This window comes from Cryptomeria japonica, chromosome 4 (genome assembly GCF_030272615.1).
Source record: "Cryptomeria japonica chromosome 4, Sugi_1.0, whole genome shotgun sequence".
Taxonomy (NCBI): Eukaryota; Viridiplantae; Streptophyta; class Pinopsida; order Cupressales; family Cupressaceae; genus Cryptomeria; species Cryptomeria japonica.
Window position 1 is genome coordinate 227,985,256 of NC_081408.1, and position 19,810 is coordinate 228,005,065.

General features: G+C 33.1%; 1 protein-coding gene across 1 annotated transcript; it reads right to left on the minus strand.

Moving 5' to 3' along the window:
* Positions 1 to 8,568: 8,568 nt before the first annotated feature.
* LOC131027297 (GRAS family protein RAM1-like) lies at positions 8,569 to 9,936 on the minus strand. The gene has a single exon (XM_057957312.2). The coding sequence runs from the start codon at positions 9,934 to 9,936 to the stop codon at positions 8,569 to 8,571; it is 1,368 nt and encodes a 455-aa protein (XP_057813295.2).
* Positions 9,937 to 19,810: the final 9,874 nt, after the last annotated feature.

The window sequence follows — 19,810 nt, forward strand, 5'->3', positions numbered from 1 at the left end:
TCGAGGGTGCCAAACATTGCTACCACACCAGCAGATGGGAAAAGATCCTCCATCCCCAAGTGCCACTGCTTCCACACGACCACCTATAGCAGCTCCAAAGGGGACTTCTCCGCAAATGCATAACCCCACACATGGGATTAGGGTCGCATCATAGCCACCACACCCCTTTGCACCATCTCTCCCTGAGCCCAAACAAAAAGAGCTGACTCTTCCTCAAAGAACTCCTCCACATCTCCCACAGAACCAAAAACCTCCTCCTCCTGCTTCAACTTAGAAGACATCCACTGAAATGTTGATCATAGTTCATAATTCAAAACATATCATAAATTGTCTTCATCTCTCCTTTATAAGACATCTAATCTATTATACTACACATATACTTCATACACCACATTCAACTTCTATATATCTTTCCACAATTGTCCCATCATCTATACATAAGCTACAACCTCAATGACATCAATTAGGTTGGCCTAATTAGATGTAACATGCAAGTACATAACTGTTTGCCCAAAAATAAAATCCAATGCAACGAGGAAGGGAAAATGAGATGTGTGAAGCTTTGCACCAAGTCAACACACCATCTTGTCTATCTTAAAACATCACCTATATATTCACATGAAATTGTGTGGACCGAAACATCATAGGTTTGGTGAAAAAGATAAAACTATCAGAGTACACAATGACAACTCTACACAAACTTTAATGTAGAGTACTAGGAATACTTTCTAATGCTCAAGATAGCACCAAAAAGTATCCATAACATTGAATGATCAAAACACATCACCAAAAAACTAGCAGGTATATGAATGTGATGCATTCCTATACACTAATACCAAATTAGTCACACTTGACTAAGCACCAATTGTGGATCGTAGAAAATAACACCAAAGCTATGAAAACTTGAAGATATGTCATTATAAGCCTTTTGGAAGAACCAAAAATAAATTCCATATATCTGTATGACCACATTTCTATTCCACTATAACTACACTTTACCAAACCGCATATGGACCAAGAATGTAACCAAGTTTCTGATTTGGATCAAGAAATTTGACATTAATGACAACAAGAACTCATATTTACAACAACCTAATATTTTTATTATCACCTCTAGTAAATCTATGATTGATGAAAATGAAAGCTTGTCCTCAAAATGATAATAAGTAAAACAATATTAAAAATGATTGAATTGATAAATATTACCCTAAGCGTAAAACCCTTGCAATAATGTCTCATATAAGGCTTGATGTTTCTTTGAAGATGTTAATGCATGCTTCCATCATGATAGAAGACATTATAGTTGACCATATTGTTGAAAAAAAGATGTAGACTTGAATATTTGGGCCCTCGATTGCAAATATGTGCTCAATTGGAATTGAATTGTGTGACTTGAAATAGCTAGTTAGGATTTGAAATGAGAGAGAGAGTTATAGGAAGGGCTAATATCGGAGGGAAATTTTATATCACCTATAAAGATAACATTTATGATTCAAATTTTAGGGGGAAATTGCCTAGATAGGCGTGTTGAGTACCCTATTCTACGACAAGAGTGTTAGGCACCCTAGTCCTTGTAGTTTGGCTTGAAAAAACTTCATGAATAAGGGAATGCACCAAGTTAATGAAAATAGTCCAAACATATATAAGATTGTAAATGGATACACATTATGACACCATACTAACTTTAAATGAACCCTTTTCCTAATTAAAACCTAACCCTAACTTAATTGAGCCCTAATTCTAAGCCCAACTCTAACTTTTCTCATATATTCTTCTTCATCATAACTCAAATTGAACCCTAACCCTAATTAAATCCTAAAACTAATTGAATTGTAATCCTAATTCTATCATATCATTAATTTAATTATGGATATATTTGAACCCTATCCCTAACACTAATCATTACCCTAATTGAACCTTGACCCTATTTAAACCCTTACATGATAGAAGAATTATTGAATTATAAACCTAATTGTTTTTTAGCTCTAATCATAACACAAAATGATAACTAATTATACCCTAACCATAAATAAAAATTAATCCTAACCCTAATCCTATTTAAAGCCTAAACTTTGCCTATTTCAGTGCCATACATAATCCTTATTAATTGTGATTTTACTCCTAACTCTAGTTGAATCACAAACCCAATCCTAACCAAAGATTAATCTTAGAAATCATATGCTAGTTAAACCCCCATCTTAATTAAAGTAGAATCCATAAATAAATCATGAACCTCATTGAACCTAAACACTCACCCTCATTAAACCCATAATTGAGCCCTTACCCTAATTAAATCCATATATAGATTTAATTATAATTGAACAACTAATGCTAACATAAATTTAACAATATCCATTATAAAAACAATAACCCTAATTGAATTCAAGCCCAACTCTATTCCTAAGTAATAATTCATTGAACCATAAGTATACCTAAATTACTATTCTATCTTTGAATTTAATTTCTCCCCTCATCCTAAATGTAAGGAGATTTCTATCTATCCATTTCTTTTTTATTTTATTTTATTTATTTTTATTCTTTTGTTATTTCTAGGGTATTATTACATCCTTCACTTCAATCAGCGTGGAATTTTATATATTTTGAATTAGATTTTTTTATTAAAGTGGCATTTTAAATTAGGCAATCAATAGCATACACTAAAAAACCTCATATTCTAAAATTTTCAAGAAGCATGTCCATTCTAGTGATTTTGGAGTGAATTCTCAAAAGAAATTAAAACTATATATAATTTTCTATTCCCTAAAACCTTGATATTCTCATTGATTACTTTTGTTGTTTATCGAACATGAATTCCAATACAAAAGGGATTAAAGTAAAGCTATAGAATGATTTTATGAGCATAAACCTTACGAGAAAAAATAAAAATTAATGAGCATATATTTCTGCCACAAATGAAAGTAATTGTCTTGATTGGTTCAACACTTTTTATGAGGAAAAAAAATTATTTTCTAAAACAGTTTATAAATTCAACTTATGTCACATGCATCTGAAAAGAAATGCCATAAAGGAAATCATTTTTATCCTACGTATATAACACATAAAAGCATTATAATCTACTATAATTGATAACTTGCCATATACCATGTCTAAACCACCTTAGAATAATATATTAAGCATTTGAATGAATAAGAGTTTTGAAACATATTAAATTGCAAAGAGATGTATAGGCCCAAATACCTTCAAGAATTTTTAAGCTTTTAAATATAAATAATATTACTTTACAACTCTAAAATAAAATTAATGAATCACATATAATAGCTTCTATGTTGAAAAGATCTTTTGGTAAGCATTGACATATCCCACTAGAAGAACTATAAATTCGCCATCGTAAGTCAATGAAATAGATGATTGGCATTAGAATAGCTCAAAAGTGCATATTATGAAACTCTTAAATTGAAAATGCTACAACACTTGCAGATATTGGTATTAAAAAATGCCACACTAGGGTCTTCAGCAAAGCATCCACTTTCCCTTAACTAGATCCACAACCAACTTCACCAATGCCAAATTGATTTCCATTAAATATTGACCTTAAAATTTTAGGTCTTTACCATTGATCTACTTTCAAAGATCGACGATTCTTGTCTTGCAAAGGAGAATCCTTTCTTTCTCATTTTCACCATTTTATTCATCCCTCTTTTAGAAACTCCATTGCATTCCTCTGGAAAGAATGTATTTACACATTGGGATAAAGCTAGTAGGTTTGAGTACTCGGTCAATTTCCACCAAAATAAATTTCATCTCAGACTTTGTTTAATTATTCAAGCTTAAATATATGTGAATTTATTAAAAAATTCTCAATCAAAAGAAAACAAAATCAAAATAGTAAAAATATATCATTGAATCTTCATATTTATGTACAACAACTACCTCATTAAGAATTTTCCAAAACTTAGAATTACAACTTGAAAAAGTTACTCTCAAAACCTTATTGCTCAAATTTGTATATTATGCTTTGATTAGATAAAAGATGGGATAGGACCATTACTAGTACATAACCCCATAAAGGTGCACCAAGGGAGCACACAAGCAGCAAGTTTACCAAAAACTCAAAAACCAAGAAAGGCTGCCCTTTTTTGAAAATGATAATTTTGACTGGAGCATCAAACTTGAATGGGAAAAAATACTTGAAAAAAAATTCACCTAATCAAAATAAAGGGGTTTAGGAGAACCCCAAACCATCTACAAATGGAAACCCCTTTCACTGGAGAAAAGTAGCCGAGGAAGGAAACAACAAACATTAGGTTTTGAAAGGCATCCCGAAACCTTATACCAAAAAATCCACTATGATCAACACCATTTGTAGAAAGGGAAAAAGTGAAAATGGCCAACACTATCCATAAGAAAACCATTGTAGACACCAAAACATGGACCACCTCTAAATATCCACCCCAAATCACCTTTATATATTATTTGTCCATAGAATGATCTTTGTCAAGACCTACAACAAAGATCTGTACAACCCTTGGGTTTTGAAAGGCACCTCAAAACATTTTTGTTAAATATCCGAGCAACTAAGAGGGGGGAAGAATTAGTTGACAACTAAATTTTTTCTTCAATTCTTTCATAGATCAAGAATAACTAATAGAATTAATTGAAATAGATATAGCATGAACGCATATACAGAAAAAAAATCACACAAATCACACCAAATATGACATGGAAAACCCAAGAAAGGAAAAACCACGAAGAATGTCAGTTTTTAGTATATAGCACTGAGTAAGGTGATCTTTACAAAAGGTGGTTCATTGCCAAAAATGTTCACTACTAGAGGGCTCACTGCCACAAAAGCCTCATTTCCAAAGGAAGAATAAATTAAAGGCAATCCACCATAGTAACATAATCTGCAATTCCAGAACTGCATCTGATGTCGCTCAGTAACAACACACTTCACATATGAGCATCAATTGGATTTATCCTTTTCAGTCTCACACATATTCCATATCATTACTCATGTTCATCCTCTTATTTATACTATCTCTGAACAACATAATCTTCTAAGTCAGTCAAACAAATATTTGAAATAGGTTAACACTAAAAATTGCGGTGGTGAAAGGGAATGAGAAGTAGAACATACTATTTGAATGAAATCTAGAATATGCATTTGCAACACAAACACTCGATAGATCATTACATGCATGGTTAGTTGATCAAAATCAATAAATGTAACCATAAGAAATCAACCTATTTCCTCCTAAAAGATGCGAGTATAGATTTTCTCTTAGATTTGTCTAAGAAATACCAGTGACTTGGCTACACCAAGATGCAGGATTTAATCTATATGAATGCAAACTAGATGAATGCAAGATTAACAAACTAAGCTAGATTAATCTAAAATGATATGAGATACATGATTGTATGCATGATTAATCTAAGATGCTAATCATGCTAGATTATTGTGATAAAAAATGACTATAGTAATGATGCTAAAATATAGGATGAAAGGGGTCTTTATTACTACAAAATGAGGGGTATTTATAGGAATTCCAAGGCCAAAGCTAAGGTGGCAGGAATCGACAGTCTAGATTTGATCTAAAGATACGAAGGTCTAAGATTGGGGAAATTGGAGAAGAGGTTGGAGGAAGGGACACTTGTCATCTCTGTGGTGACAAGTGTCAAGGAACCTTGCTCATGACAGGGCAAGTGTGCAAGGGAGGAGACATGTGGAAAAAGTTCCATGTGTCTCAAGGGGAGAATATCCAACCCATAAGAGGTTAGGATAAAATATGTTAGGATGTGCAAGATAGGATAGGGTTAGTTAAGCCCAGGATTAGATAGAATGGGTTAGGTTCGGGGGTGGTTAGGTTATGTGGTCAGAAGTTAGGAGCGATGTGCTCATATTTGAATTTAGAAATTCAAATATTAGGAAAAGATAATTAATTTCAACAAAATCATGATTTGATTTGTTTTAACTAATTATGACATTAGAAGAGTGAATTAAAATGGGGGTAAGATAAATTAATTTAATTTAATTAATCAAAGGGGAATTAATGAAATCAACTTAGTGAATAAATCTTTAGATTTATTTATGAGTAGACTGAATGGGGAAATTAATCAAATTATTTGCGAATTCAATTAATTGGGAAGGGTCATTAATTAAATAAATATGTATGTAATTAATTATCTTCAGACCATTTTTAGGTGTATACACATACTACAACACACTTCATCAGAGAAATCAACATGTTACATCCATCATAAATATCAGACCCAAATCGCGACTCATACACTACACAAATGTCATTACTCATTCTCCAATTTCTGATTAAATTGGACCCAAAATAGCACTACCCAACTTAGCAAAAATAAGAATGGAACCAAGATACTCATGAATAAAATTGATCAATACCGTAGAGAACTCTAGATCATCATCAATAGAAACAAACCACACTAACTATCAACTATAGCACATCTTCTGGAGCACCAAACATTCCGAGAACACATTTATTGGATCACCAACTTAAGGAGCCAATCCCAAAATAATATTTTGAAATCAATGACAATAATTATTGACAACCATCATCATCAGATTTGCAACACTTTTCTCCATAGTACCGTCTTTCTCAGAAGCATGCTTCATATAATTGGAAAGGAAACTTATAGGTCGCCCAAAGAAGGCCACCTCAATAGGTCAACTATCTACAAAAACACTAGGGAGCAGAGTCCCAACACAAAACAACACATGAAGAGGGAAGAAGTGGGCCAAGACCAAGGTCAAGAATATAAACAAACTCTAACAATAGTAATCCAACACAAAACAAATACATAGGAATCTCAGTCCTCACTAGTTAGATACCCATAGGGTAACCACCCCTCAACATCAATCCATTGTCCATCTACCACAACACAAAGATAACTACAAGCAAAAAGGATGTCATCTTTCTCAAAAACACCCAAAATGAAAAACACACAAGCACCCCACATCACCAAAAAACTCAAAAAGCTCGTCCAAAAGGCCCACCTCGAAAAAGAAGAGAAAAGGAGCAGAATATGAAACCCACTCAAGAACCAAACCCAAAAGCGAGAAAGTCCAAATCTTGAAAAATAGTATAAAAAAGAAAAGGACAAAACCTACGAGCTCTAAGGACCCACCAAACCAGAAGAAGCAGCCCAAATCATCACTAAAACCCTCCTCCAAACAACTACAAAGTAGAGGGGCTCAACCCCAGAGGGAGCAACTCTACAATAGGAATGCACCAACAATCCCCAATAGAAAAGAGGCAGAAGGCCTAAGAACCACCAGACCACAGAACTGAGCATGGCACAAAACCATAAAATACTGGAGTCAGAAGCTACCTTTGTAGACCAACCACACTCAGAAATGGAAAGGAGCCATAGAAGGGGCCACATGGAGGCAACCACAATGTGGAGAGGAGCCAACAGCTATGTCTGCCTCTCACTTAGAAACCCTGACCCCACAACCATTGACGCCTCCACCCCCGTTCTCCATTTCCTTAGGATTGAAGTATTATTAGTATTTGATTATGGTTTGATTAAAATTAAATTGTATATTATGTTATGTCCTCCTACTTATGAATGTTTATAAAACACTTCCTCTAATACATAAATTTTTAGTAAGTTACATGAAATACATGAAAGATAAAACATACAATTATTTTATTTTTAATCATATAATAACTATATAATTTAACAAGGTTATGAAATGTAAACATGAGCAAAGAATTGAGAAGGTTGAGCAGTCTATGGAGGAGATCAAGAATAACCTTAAGAATTTGGTTGACATAAGCAAGGAGGCCATGAATAATAGTATGGAGGGGCTGGAAACGATCAATGCCATCGTGGTGGAGTACAGATCCAATCCTATTCAAAGTGATCTTGATGATAGTAACAGAAAGAAAGATCTAGGCGATGAAGACTCTGCTATTGGTCGCAATAAAACTACAGGCCCTAGTTCCAGGACCAAAAGTAGGAGCAGCAATAAGGGTATCTCCAAGTTCATTATGGAGGAATTGGAGGAAATCAACAAGGCTACCATCCAGAAGAACAAGGAACTGGTGCACTCGCTTAATTGAGTGTTTGTCTGTGTTTTGTTGTGTTGCCTGTTGTTTCTTTTTGCTTTTGTTTTCGGTTTGGGGTGTTCCGCTGTTTTGCTGTTGGTTTCTGTTTGGTTAGTTGATGGCCAGGTTCTGTAAAACTCTTGATTTCGGATCCATGTAAAACCTGTTTATCTTTATCAAAAACTGTATAATTTAACAAATCTAATACTAGTATTTCAAACAAAAATATTTGTACTAATTATATTGACAATCATCTCTTAAAACAAAAATAAAATAAGAAACAAATAAACAAAATTAAAAGTTGTAGAATACTAAGAAAACGCGGCAATGATTGCTGATGCTTGAAGCTGATAAACCTTAAGTAACTTAAGAGTTCTGGGAATATGGTAACCATAAAATAGTGAATAGCAAATATAATAAAAATCAATAGAGTTGGACATTACTGTATTATATGCTGTTTTATTTGTTGTACAGACAGAAAGCATAGATAACCATCATTGCAATAACGATCCAAGCTTCCCTTGAACGCTTAGTAACCCTTGTGCATTGTCTTACAGGTCCATATAGACAGTGTGTGCAACAGCCTTCCATTCCACCCTACGCTCATAGCAGATCCATTCGGTTCAATAGTAAAACGTTCTGCATTAACATATTGCTTGAGCAATAATCTTGCCTGATACCAAGCCAGATAGCTGAATTTCTTTTCTCTAAATCCCTCTCGCCTGAAGAAAGACCTCCACACATCCATTCTAACGTGTCTCACCCTCCTGTACTCCCCCTCGCAGGCTATCATATTTCTTATTTGACTCCCACAAAAGGCTTCCTCATACTTGAGCCTTCTTAAATCCTTTCGGTCGGGCAGCACAGCCTCCAAACAGTCAAAGTAAGCGCTGTAATAGATAAGCGCCTCAGTGAACCGATCAGCAAAATAGGGGGAATTATGCTGCCCTTCTATTTCCGAATTCAGCAGAATGTCGGGATTTAATTTCTTGATAACATTAACAGTATTTGCTAGAAGAGTAGGGTCATATAACAAAGTTCTGAAAACAGTTGGAGCATATACCGCCACGAACTCTCCTACTTCAATATCAAATAAAGCTTCGTTAATATCCTCAAAACTTGAGATCTTGACTGAACTAAAGGAAAAGCTAATGGCCATAGATTTAGCAAACTCTGTAAGCCTTCTTCCACTGCCTTCTAGGTCATCAGAATTCACTCCAACAGCTGTGATCTTTAGATGCTCAATGGAAGAAGAAGAAACTCTTACAGAGAGAGACCCAATCAATGCTGCCCATTGGCACCCAGTTCGAATTCCCAGATCAATGACATGAATTCTTTTCTCATCCTCCACGGCATCAAGGATAGCTTGGACGGCCGTGAATTCTATCATTTTGCCATAGGGAAGTACAGTAGTACACACAGCGAGTACAGAATAAAACTCACCTTTTGCATAATAACTTTTGTAATTGCTGGCAAAATTAGGGATTTTTTCTTTCCCCTTATTGGGCACACTGCAGGTCTGGTGTTCGATTCTCTCTTGGAGGGCCTCGAAAAAATAATAACAGAGCCTCTCTATGGGGTTCCCCAGCTGGGAAGAGAATTTCATGCATTGGCTTAGAAGCCTGGAGGCTTGTTCATATTGCTGATTGCTAACCATCTCTGCCGAGGCCAAAAGGAGATGAGCCAATTCAATCCCGTTCTGCTCTTCCCTAGGAAGGGAAGGAACAGCAAAAGTGCAGTTCAGATTGTACTGAGCGCCGACCACCTTAATTATTTCCTCTGATGACAAGGCAATCTCAGGTTCATCCGCTGTCGGCACATAGAATTGATGACTACTGTGGATATTGGGTGTTGATGGAAATTCCTCAAACTGGTCAAACCAATTTTGATGATCCATCTCTTGAGGCAGCTCATAAGCTTGGCACTCTAGCAGAGCATGGACATTTTCCTATTCAACTGGGTTGTCAAGTGGGTAATCTGATACAGATGAAATTGGAGATCCATCTGGTACTACTTTCATCTTTTGTGATTTCTGTGTAATCGATGAGAGGCACAATGAAATGAGTATTTATCTCTCCTGGCACATTAATTGTATCGACCCTACAAAGATTTTCCGAGCTTTTCATTGACTCCAAATAGCTAGTGTACAAATACCATATCTGAATTCTTCGAATGAATCGCGAAATGGAAACTTCGAAGTAAGCGGGAAAGCTTAAGACAACGTTGTAGATTTCCTCGAAAACCTATCATAAAATTTTCGTTTTCCCAAGTTCGTTTTTAACGGTCAAAGCTAAAATATTTGAAGCTAAAATATTTGAAGTTAAAATATTTAGGTCAAATTTTATTAAAGATAAATATAATATCCTGTACAGCTAAAAAATAATTCAAATTAAACACATTTATTTGAAATGAACAGCACTTCACATAAATAATAATCTAACTTAAGTTATATTAGGAATTCAGGCAAATAAAATAAACAAATGTCATAATTATTATATAGTAGGTTACATTGGTGCATTTGTGTACGCTTTCTATTTTTTTAGCTTTTATTACATTTACAATATTTCATTTTTTAATTGAATACTTGATTTTTGTCTAATATCTCTTTTTATATATATTTGATAAGTTTTCATTTATTAACCTATATTATCATATGTATCTTAATAATGTTATTTAACATTTGTAAATTTATACAACATCTTTGTTTTACAAATAGCGTATATATCATAGAATTACACATAGCGTATATATCATAGAACTGAGAGAAAATCTTGACCCTAAAAATTAGTGTCAACATAAGTGAAGAGGATAGGGAAGAGCTTGATGAGAGCATAGAGGTGGGTGAAGAGAAATAAAAAAATTATGGTAGTTCTTCTGGTCATAGATCTGTGAGGATTGCTATCTTAGTTCATGTGGCCAAAAAGAAAAAAAGGGGAAAGAGATTAATAAACCTTCCCTAGATAGTGACAAACCTTCCCTAATGATGAATAAGATCCTCATGAAGATAACTCCTCTCCACATTTTGATGAAGAGGTGGTTGAAGATATTCTAGAGGGGATTACACCTAGGATGATGAAGATTGTATGGAAGAAGAAGGAATTAATAATGCAGAAGAGCATAACAATGATGAAAAGAAAGATGAAGAAAGCAATAATGTTTATGGAGAAGTGAATGAAAATCAATATATTGGTTATCAATGGGAAAGTGAATATTAAAATACTAGGTCATGGGATAACATGGATTTTTCTTCTCCAAAAAATGATTATTCAGCTTCAGGACTCTATGATAGTTGTAGGATAGGTTCAAATAGAGTAATTGGGATAAGTACAACAAAAAGAAATAGGACCTAAATACTATTATTAACATCACTAATGGTATAATGAATATATAAGTTATTGGTGCTATCCTTGGAACATTAAAGACCATGAAGTAGCTGAAGAAAGAGAGCAATGAGATTGGAGAAGAACATAATGAAGCTAATAGTAATAGAGAGGCTTGGGAGCTATTGTCCTCTTTTGTTGTTCTATTATAGTTAACATTTATGATGCTATTAGTTATGTCTTGTGTACCATATTTTTTTACATTAATGTTGGCTTGTGTGCCTCTAATTGTTTGAATAGTCGCTTTCCTCTAGCATTGATAATTTAATAGGCTTCTAGTCTATTTAAATTTTTACCCAGATTCATCACTGGTTGTGAGGTCTATTTGGCTCACTGATTATTCTAATGAATTGTTTGATGTATTTTGGGATGAAGGTGTACCAAAAGCAATTTTTTTTATATTATTTGTACTTCTATTATTCATAGAGTTATATATTCATTTATAGCTCTATTTTCATATTTATGTTCATTTAAATTGTGTTCTTTGTTATTTTGTTCATTCACTATAATTTATAAGATATCTTTTATAATATAATGGTTCACATTTAATAGATGGGTTAAATTTATTACTCTTATATTCTTATTTATTATCTCTTTAGTTACTATATTTATTTCCTTGTTTATTGTAGTAGTGACATTATATTTTGATTTTATATTCATTCATTAAGTATATATATACATATATTTATATAGTAATTTATTTCTTAACATGGACCTACTTGTGTATCTCCCTTAGAAATTATATTATAGTACATAATAGTATATCTTATATTCTTACTCCCTTTTCTAATATTTTGTTCTCGTATTTATAATTTCAGTAGTTGGTATTTAAAATAATTGTGTTTGCATGCATTATAAATTATTATGTTTATATTTATATTCATGTAAATTAATATTTTTAGAGTCTATCTCTTTTCATAATTGTTTAGGTAACTTAATGGATTTTTTTAATTATATTTGTTTAATTCTTTCTTTTACTTATGTTTTTAGCTCTCAAATAGGTATTAGTGATACAGGTGTTATTTAATCATCATCTGCTAGTTTATATTTTTTATTTATTTTTCTGTTATGATAGGGTTATCCCCGCAACCTATCCCAACGCCCAATCTACCTTACCTTGGACTTCCTTTATTGCCAAGTTGGGTTCGAGGAAGGGGCCAACTGAGGTGAGACTACTCTGCTATGGGGAGGATGCCCACAAGCATTATTTTTTATCTTTTATTTTATTTTATTGGAGTATTCTTGTTTATACACATCCATTTTTTTTTATATTTATTTATTTATTTATAATGTTTTATGTTTTACCAGTTTATTACATGGATTATTGCTAAAAAACTTGTTTCTTATGTACCTTTCATTACGTAATGGTGGTTCGCAATTTCATATTTTATTTCCAAACCAAAGAAGTTCAATTACCCTAAGGGTTTTCTATACAACATTTACTCAAGTAGATTCTTAAGTTTATAAAAGTGATTTAAATTTTATAATGTCTTCTAAAAATATGCTATAATTTGTTGAAAATGTATATGATAGATTGAAGAGAATTCATTTAATGAAATATTAGAGGACCTAGTGTCACATGTATGATATAGAATTATTGTCATACCTATTTTCTTAAACAACTCATTTGTGGGAGTAATCTATTTTTTATATTATATTCATCTCCAACTGAAAAGAATAATATATTTTAGTGTCATACATTGGACCTAGTGCATTTGTTACACTTTTGTATTACACCTAGTGCATTTATGGCTACAATTCATGATTGGTATTTTACCATTTTTACATCATGGATTTTGAAGATGAAGTGCTAGCCTCCTTTGAGCCAAATTTGGGGTTATCTTATGTGGACAACAATGAAACACCCAAACATCTACATAGTGTGCAAACATCCTAAGAATTAACTAGATTCAAATTGGCTATGTACTCTACATCAAACCTTTATTGGCATGTATCACTTGGCTATTGCATGTTTTAAATGGTAATTCACACCCATGTAAATCAAGAGACCTATTATTCTTCCTCATTTTGACATAGGAGGTCACTCTTGGATTTCTTGATTTAATATTCTAGGCGAAGCTCTACAAAAATTCGTACTCAATACTACAACAAATTAACCCTCTCTCACAATTCAACTAGACTAAAATCTGAAGAGAGGAGTATTGTTTGTGTAATTCTTTCTCTTCTTTCTTATATACTATATTTTGATACTATCTGGCTATTAAATATTTGAATGTATCTATTATCTAGTTGCATTCAATTCATGTTTTAATATATTTTTAGTGATTGGGGTCTTCCATAATTAAGTGGGGTTTATTTCTAACATATTATCTATTTATCATTGTATCTCTTGCAATGGTGGATTTCCTCTATTAATCAAGGTTTGTTTCTATTATATTATCAAGTTATCTCTTTTATACAAGTCTATCTATATAGCTATTCATGGACCCTAATAATGGGGGTTTCAATGAGGCAAGCACCTATATAGAGACAATATTTTTGTCCTATCTAAGTGTGTGTAGGTGATTAATAGGTTGGAAGTGTGAGGTTGAGTTTTGAGGCATACTCTTGTGATTATCTATCTTCAAGTCATACATATGTCAATGCAACATGTAGACGTCCCTACAACACATTGGTGTCCTAAACCTGGAACTCTGTCAAATTCTTGGTAAAATATATGTCCTATTAATATTACTCCTATATAGTTAATATGAATTTTATCATTTGATATACTTTCATTACTTAAAAATTTGTACCTTAAAATGGTATTCTTTCTATTCTTTTGTTGATTCCTTGGCTCACTAGGGTTCTAATAAAGTGAGACAAAAAACATAGATTTGTTCCTTGAAATATTGTCATCTTGAGAATAGAAAATCCCCTCTACATTTTTGTGAAGCCGACATGAATGCCTCATGTTAGTTCTCTTTCTGTATGAATTCAAAGAATTTGATAATTGTAGTGTCATAAAATAGTGGCCCTTGCAATTTGCGACCACATTAGGGTCTTCACATTGGCGATCCAAATCCCCAAGCCTGATCGGAGACCCAAGACTTGCTCATCCCTTGAAATTGCACTTTTTCTACCCTTTGCACTACCTGAAGCTACTCCTTGTTCTGAGACAAGGGTAGGACAAGGGCATGGCACCCCTGTTCCTACCCTATTTCATGGCCCCCTCTGTCTTGTCTTTGCATTGAAATTTTTTTAAAAGTGGTAAAACTTTCTTTATGTGGGCCTATGATGAAAAGTCAGCCAATTAACCCTAATTGACAATTATATAAGTCATATTTTTCCTATCATTTGCATAAGTCCAAGAAGCGATAAGTTGGATTATTGGGAATATATGACATCACGCATTCAAGCACCCCTTTCCAGCATTGAGCATTGTCATGTCTCCATTCAAGGCTAGGTATTGCATTCAAGTCAAGGATTCAACCATTGAAAAGGAGATCCCTTTTAACATTGAATTCAATACAAGAAAATCTACCTATATTCTATCTACAACCTCCCTTGAGGTGAATTACATTTCAGTCATTCATTTACATTTACTTGCAAGTAATTTCTTTCATCATTTATTTAATTCCAAAATTGGGGTTTGACCTAAAGACAAACCCCCAATCCCAACCCCTTTTCCTCTCTTTTATTTGTGTCAGTTGCAGGTGCACAACTATTTTTGAAAATTCAGACTCCATTTGCATAGGTGAAAAAACCCTTTTCATTTCGTAGATTTTTCGGAGGACCATGTGCACTTTCAGCACAGTCCTGACAACTTTTCCTCAAATTTGTAGGGTGGCTTCATCTCAACATATTATAGCCACATTTAGGTGCACAACTTCATCTCATGCTTCTATCTCAAGTTATAATACATTGTTTGCTACTTTTATACTTAGTCTAACAACACATAATTCAATCATTTTTCATTATAAAAGAGGGGTTAGCTTGTCATTTCTATCTCATTATCAGTTCTTTTAGTATTCAATCTCTTTTACAAGAGATTGGATATATTGAATTTCCCCCCTCTTTTAAATGTAATGTGGATTAAGTGTTTGAAGGGAAATCCACAGTGAAACTTTCATCTCTCCTCGGAGGAAAGGAAAGATTTCTTCTTGATCTCTCCATTAGTCACCTTTTTCATCATTACATTTTGGTGAACCTGATGTGTTACATGCCTTATTCTGAAAATCATTGTGTATTTTCCATTTACAAGTTTAATTTTTCTTCAAACTTAGTGGTTAATTCATTCAAAACCCTAGTTTTTAAAATTGAAATTGAACTTGTGTTATGTAAAAATTGCTTGTTATTGTCTTAGATCAGAAAACTGCTATGTTTTTCAAATTCAATTTCTTCATCAATTTCCAAATCAAATTCACAAAATTAAGAGGCTAGTTGTCAAAACCCTAATTTTAAAAAATCATCTTCAAATTGTGCAAAAATTGAATTCCCATTCAATTTTCAAATTTGTGACTGTTTTCAAACTTATCTTATGTCCTACAATTCAAATTTTCAATTTCCCTCCTTTTTCAAAATTCAAAAATTCAAAAATTAAGTGGCTAGGTCCTAAAACCCTAATTTTCAAATTTAATTGGAATTTGTGTAAATTTCAATCAATTTCAGTCAACTTTAGTTTTATAAACATATTTTAAGGTGTCCCTATCCATTAGGTTTGACCCTTTTCAAATATTCAATTCAATTCCTCTTTTTTTCTCAACACCCTAATAGGGTCCTATTTGCACATTCAAACCTTCATTTCGCCTATCTAGAGATCATAAAATCTACCAATTTTTTGGGTTTAGCTTTAAAATCATCATAACTTTCATCCCTGAAATTTTTTTAAAAAGTTGGTCAGACTGTGTGAACTTTCAACATAGTCCCCAATTTTTTTCGCAAAATTTCGACAGACTGTTATGACCATATTTAATAGCTTAAATCCACAAAATTGGTTGATTTTGTTTATTTTTTATCCCTCTAAAATAAAAAATACCTTCAAAATTCAACATTTCAAATTTGAAGACTTTTTTTAAAATCAAGTCGTTAATTATAATATGCCCCGATTTTAAAATTTATGATTTTGTCAATTTTAAAATTAAGAGGTATCCCATTAGCCCTAATTTGAAATTCAAATTTCCTTTCATTTGTCAGAAAATTAATTTTGGAAATTGTGTCATTTTCTTCTTTCAACAAAGTTCAAATTGTTTAATAATTATTTTCCCAAATTTTGCATTAAGCAATTTTTATACACTTTGTTCGTATAATTAAAAATTCAAAACCAAAATTTCAAATTTTCTCTCTAGTGCACAAGTTTCACCACTATTAGTCCTACCTACACTATTCCCGTTAGACGAAGCATTAGAATTAAGTCTTCCCAAGGTTTAATTACCAAGGAGATGGAGCATAATTTGGGTGACTTCTTTAATGAGGATAATGCTAATTCTTCCCATCCTAATCATATCCCTATCTATCCAATTGATGAATCACATGATGAAGAAGAAGAACCTTTGACTAGAGTTTCCATAGATCAACTTTCAAAATTGGACAATCAATTTGATAATTTTCAACAATAAATGTCCCAAGAGTACCCTAATAGTGAAGCTCTTCCATTAATTGAAGGCCTTAAATGCATGATTCAAAGTGATAAGATGGAATTGATATATTGCATGGAATTTATCATGTTGTTGATTCTAATGTCATGCCTATAAAGAGTTGTACTGAGAATTTAGGTTATTCACAACCTTCAAATAAAATTAATTCTTCTATTCCTTTGACCACTCCAATGGCCGATATTCCTACTTTTACCTCAAAAATCATGGCTACATCAACTCAAAATGTCATTTCTACAACAATTAGTCATGGGAACAATCATGCTTCTTCATTTAATCCTCCATCTTTACCTATGTCTTCCATAAGTATTCTTATTATCCCTCAACCAATTAGTGTGACACAAGGGGGCAATTCATTCAACAATATTATTTCTCCTTTAAGTGTCCCTTTTCCTACTCAATCATCACCTATGCCTACTTATCATAATTTCCCACCACCTTATTCTCAATCCATGCCTTCATTCAATAACATCACACCACCTTCTCAATTAACCATTGCTAACATCAATTCTTCTACTGAAGCGACCATTAACAATCCTGCTCAAACTATGTCTTCCTTACAATAACAAATTGCTTTCATGCATCAATCCAAGTTTAGTGTGCCCACATTTTATGTTGTGATCCCACTTTCTCTTGAAATTGTTAAATTCATACCACCTAAGCATGTTGAGGTCCCTCAATTGGAACTCTATAATGGAAAAGGTGATCCTCTTACGCATCTCAAAATATTTCAAACCTTGTGTATTGATTTTGCTTATGATCAAAGATTGCTTGCAAAACTGTTTACAAGAACACTAAGACATAAGGCTTTACAATGGTATTTCTCTTTTCCTTCTTATTCTATCACTTCTTTTCAACAATTATCAAATTCTTTCATTCAACAATTTCAAAACAACATTGGCCCTACAATCACTTTGACTGATTTAATGCTTTGTAATTAAGGTATAAAAGAAAAAGTGACTGATTTCATTGGTAGATATAAGCATTTGTGTGCTCAAATTTATTTTCCTGTACCTGATAATGATATTCAAAGAATCTTCATTTTTAATTTGCAAAAAGATATTAGGGAAAAGCTTCTTATGTCTGAGTTTACTTCCTTTGTGCAATTGTGCACAACACTCCACAATTATCAACTGGTTGTGAGTCAAATAGAGAAATCTAATCCTATAGATTTGAGTGATAAGGAGGAGTGTTGAACAACCATTTGCGAAGTTCATATTAGATAGTTTAGATAACTAGAAGAAAAATGAGAGGGCGGGGGGTGAATCAGTTGTCACAGATTACCGAAAGCATTAGTAATTTAAAACAACAATACCAAAATAGCAGTTAATCTAATTAAGCATAAACAATAATCACATAATAAAAGGAATCCACAGAGCATGAAGATTTGTATGTGGAAAACCAAATAAAGGGAAAAGCCATGGTGGGAAGCCTACCCACAGTCAGATAATACTTTTGTAGTAAGTATGTGAATTTACAATGATGTGGCTTGCACTTGCAGGAAGGCCAACAACCTAGAGTACACTACTCATCACAAAAAGAGTTTTACTAACTATATACAAACCCATACTACAATCTGGAGAAGTGTTAAACTATGAAAGATAACATCTCCTATGCTTGAGTATAGTTTCGATTAAGCTCAATACTAGAGGACTAAATCTTCTTACAAACCCAATTCGATCTCTTACAATAACCACGACCTCTTACAATAACCATGATGATCTACAATGAGATTTTACATCTTATTTATACAAACCCTCAACCATAAACAATCAGGTCGTCTACCAGAAAATAAACTAATTACATAATTACAAACCATGTCAGCCTTAGACCAAAAGAAATAATATACAAAACATAAGACATCAAGGAAATAAAACAATAGGTTCTATCCACACATTACGTCAATGTCGGTCCATAACCTAGATCAATCGGGACCAGGTATAGGTCCACACACTTCAATAGTGATCTCCAAATGCCAAGTATTGAACATGATCACCAACAACATCCTAAAACTCCACTAGAAGCTACACCAACACCAATTATGCAATGCATCAAAGATCTCCACTAGAAGATAAATATGTGCTTTGTCTTAGAGTGAAATACTGGATTCTTTGATATATCAATAACAATAGAGTTATCCCAATGAATAACTACTCGTGCATCACAATCTACCTTTATATCCTTCAACATTTGCTTCATCCATAAAACTTGTTTACAATTAGTAGAAGCAGCAAAATACTCAGCTTCAACCATAGATAAAGAAGTACATGACTATTTCTTGTTGATCAATAAAACCAACTTCTTTCCAAGAAAGAAAGCTCCACCATAAGTAATTTTTTGGTCATCAACATCTCTAGCTGAATCAACATCTATATATGCACATAAAGTAAATTTATCATCCTTAGGATAACACAAACCATATTTTGATGTACCTTGCAAGTTTCTAAACATCCTTTTCACTGCTATCTCATGATTTTCTCTAGGCTCACTCTCAAATCTTGAAACAATACAAACAACATTCATAATGTCAGGCCTAGTCTGAGCCAAATAAAGTAGACCTCCAATCATAGGTTTGTATCTTGTAGGATTTATCAGTGCAGAAATATCTTTCTTTGTCAATTTCTCATTTGTAACCATAGATGTACTTACCAGTTTATAATCTCCCATACCAAATTTCTTCAACAATTCCTTAGCATACTTAGTTTGACAGAGAAAAATACCTTTGTCAGTCTAAGTAATCTGCAAACCTAAGAAAAATTTCATCTCACCAATCATAGACATCTCAAATTCTTTCTCC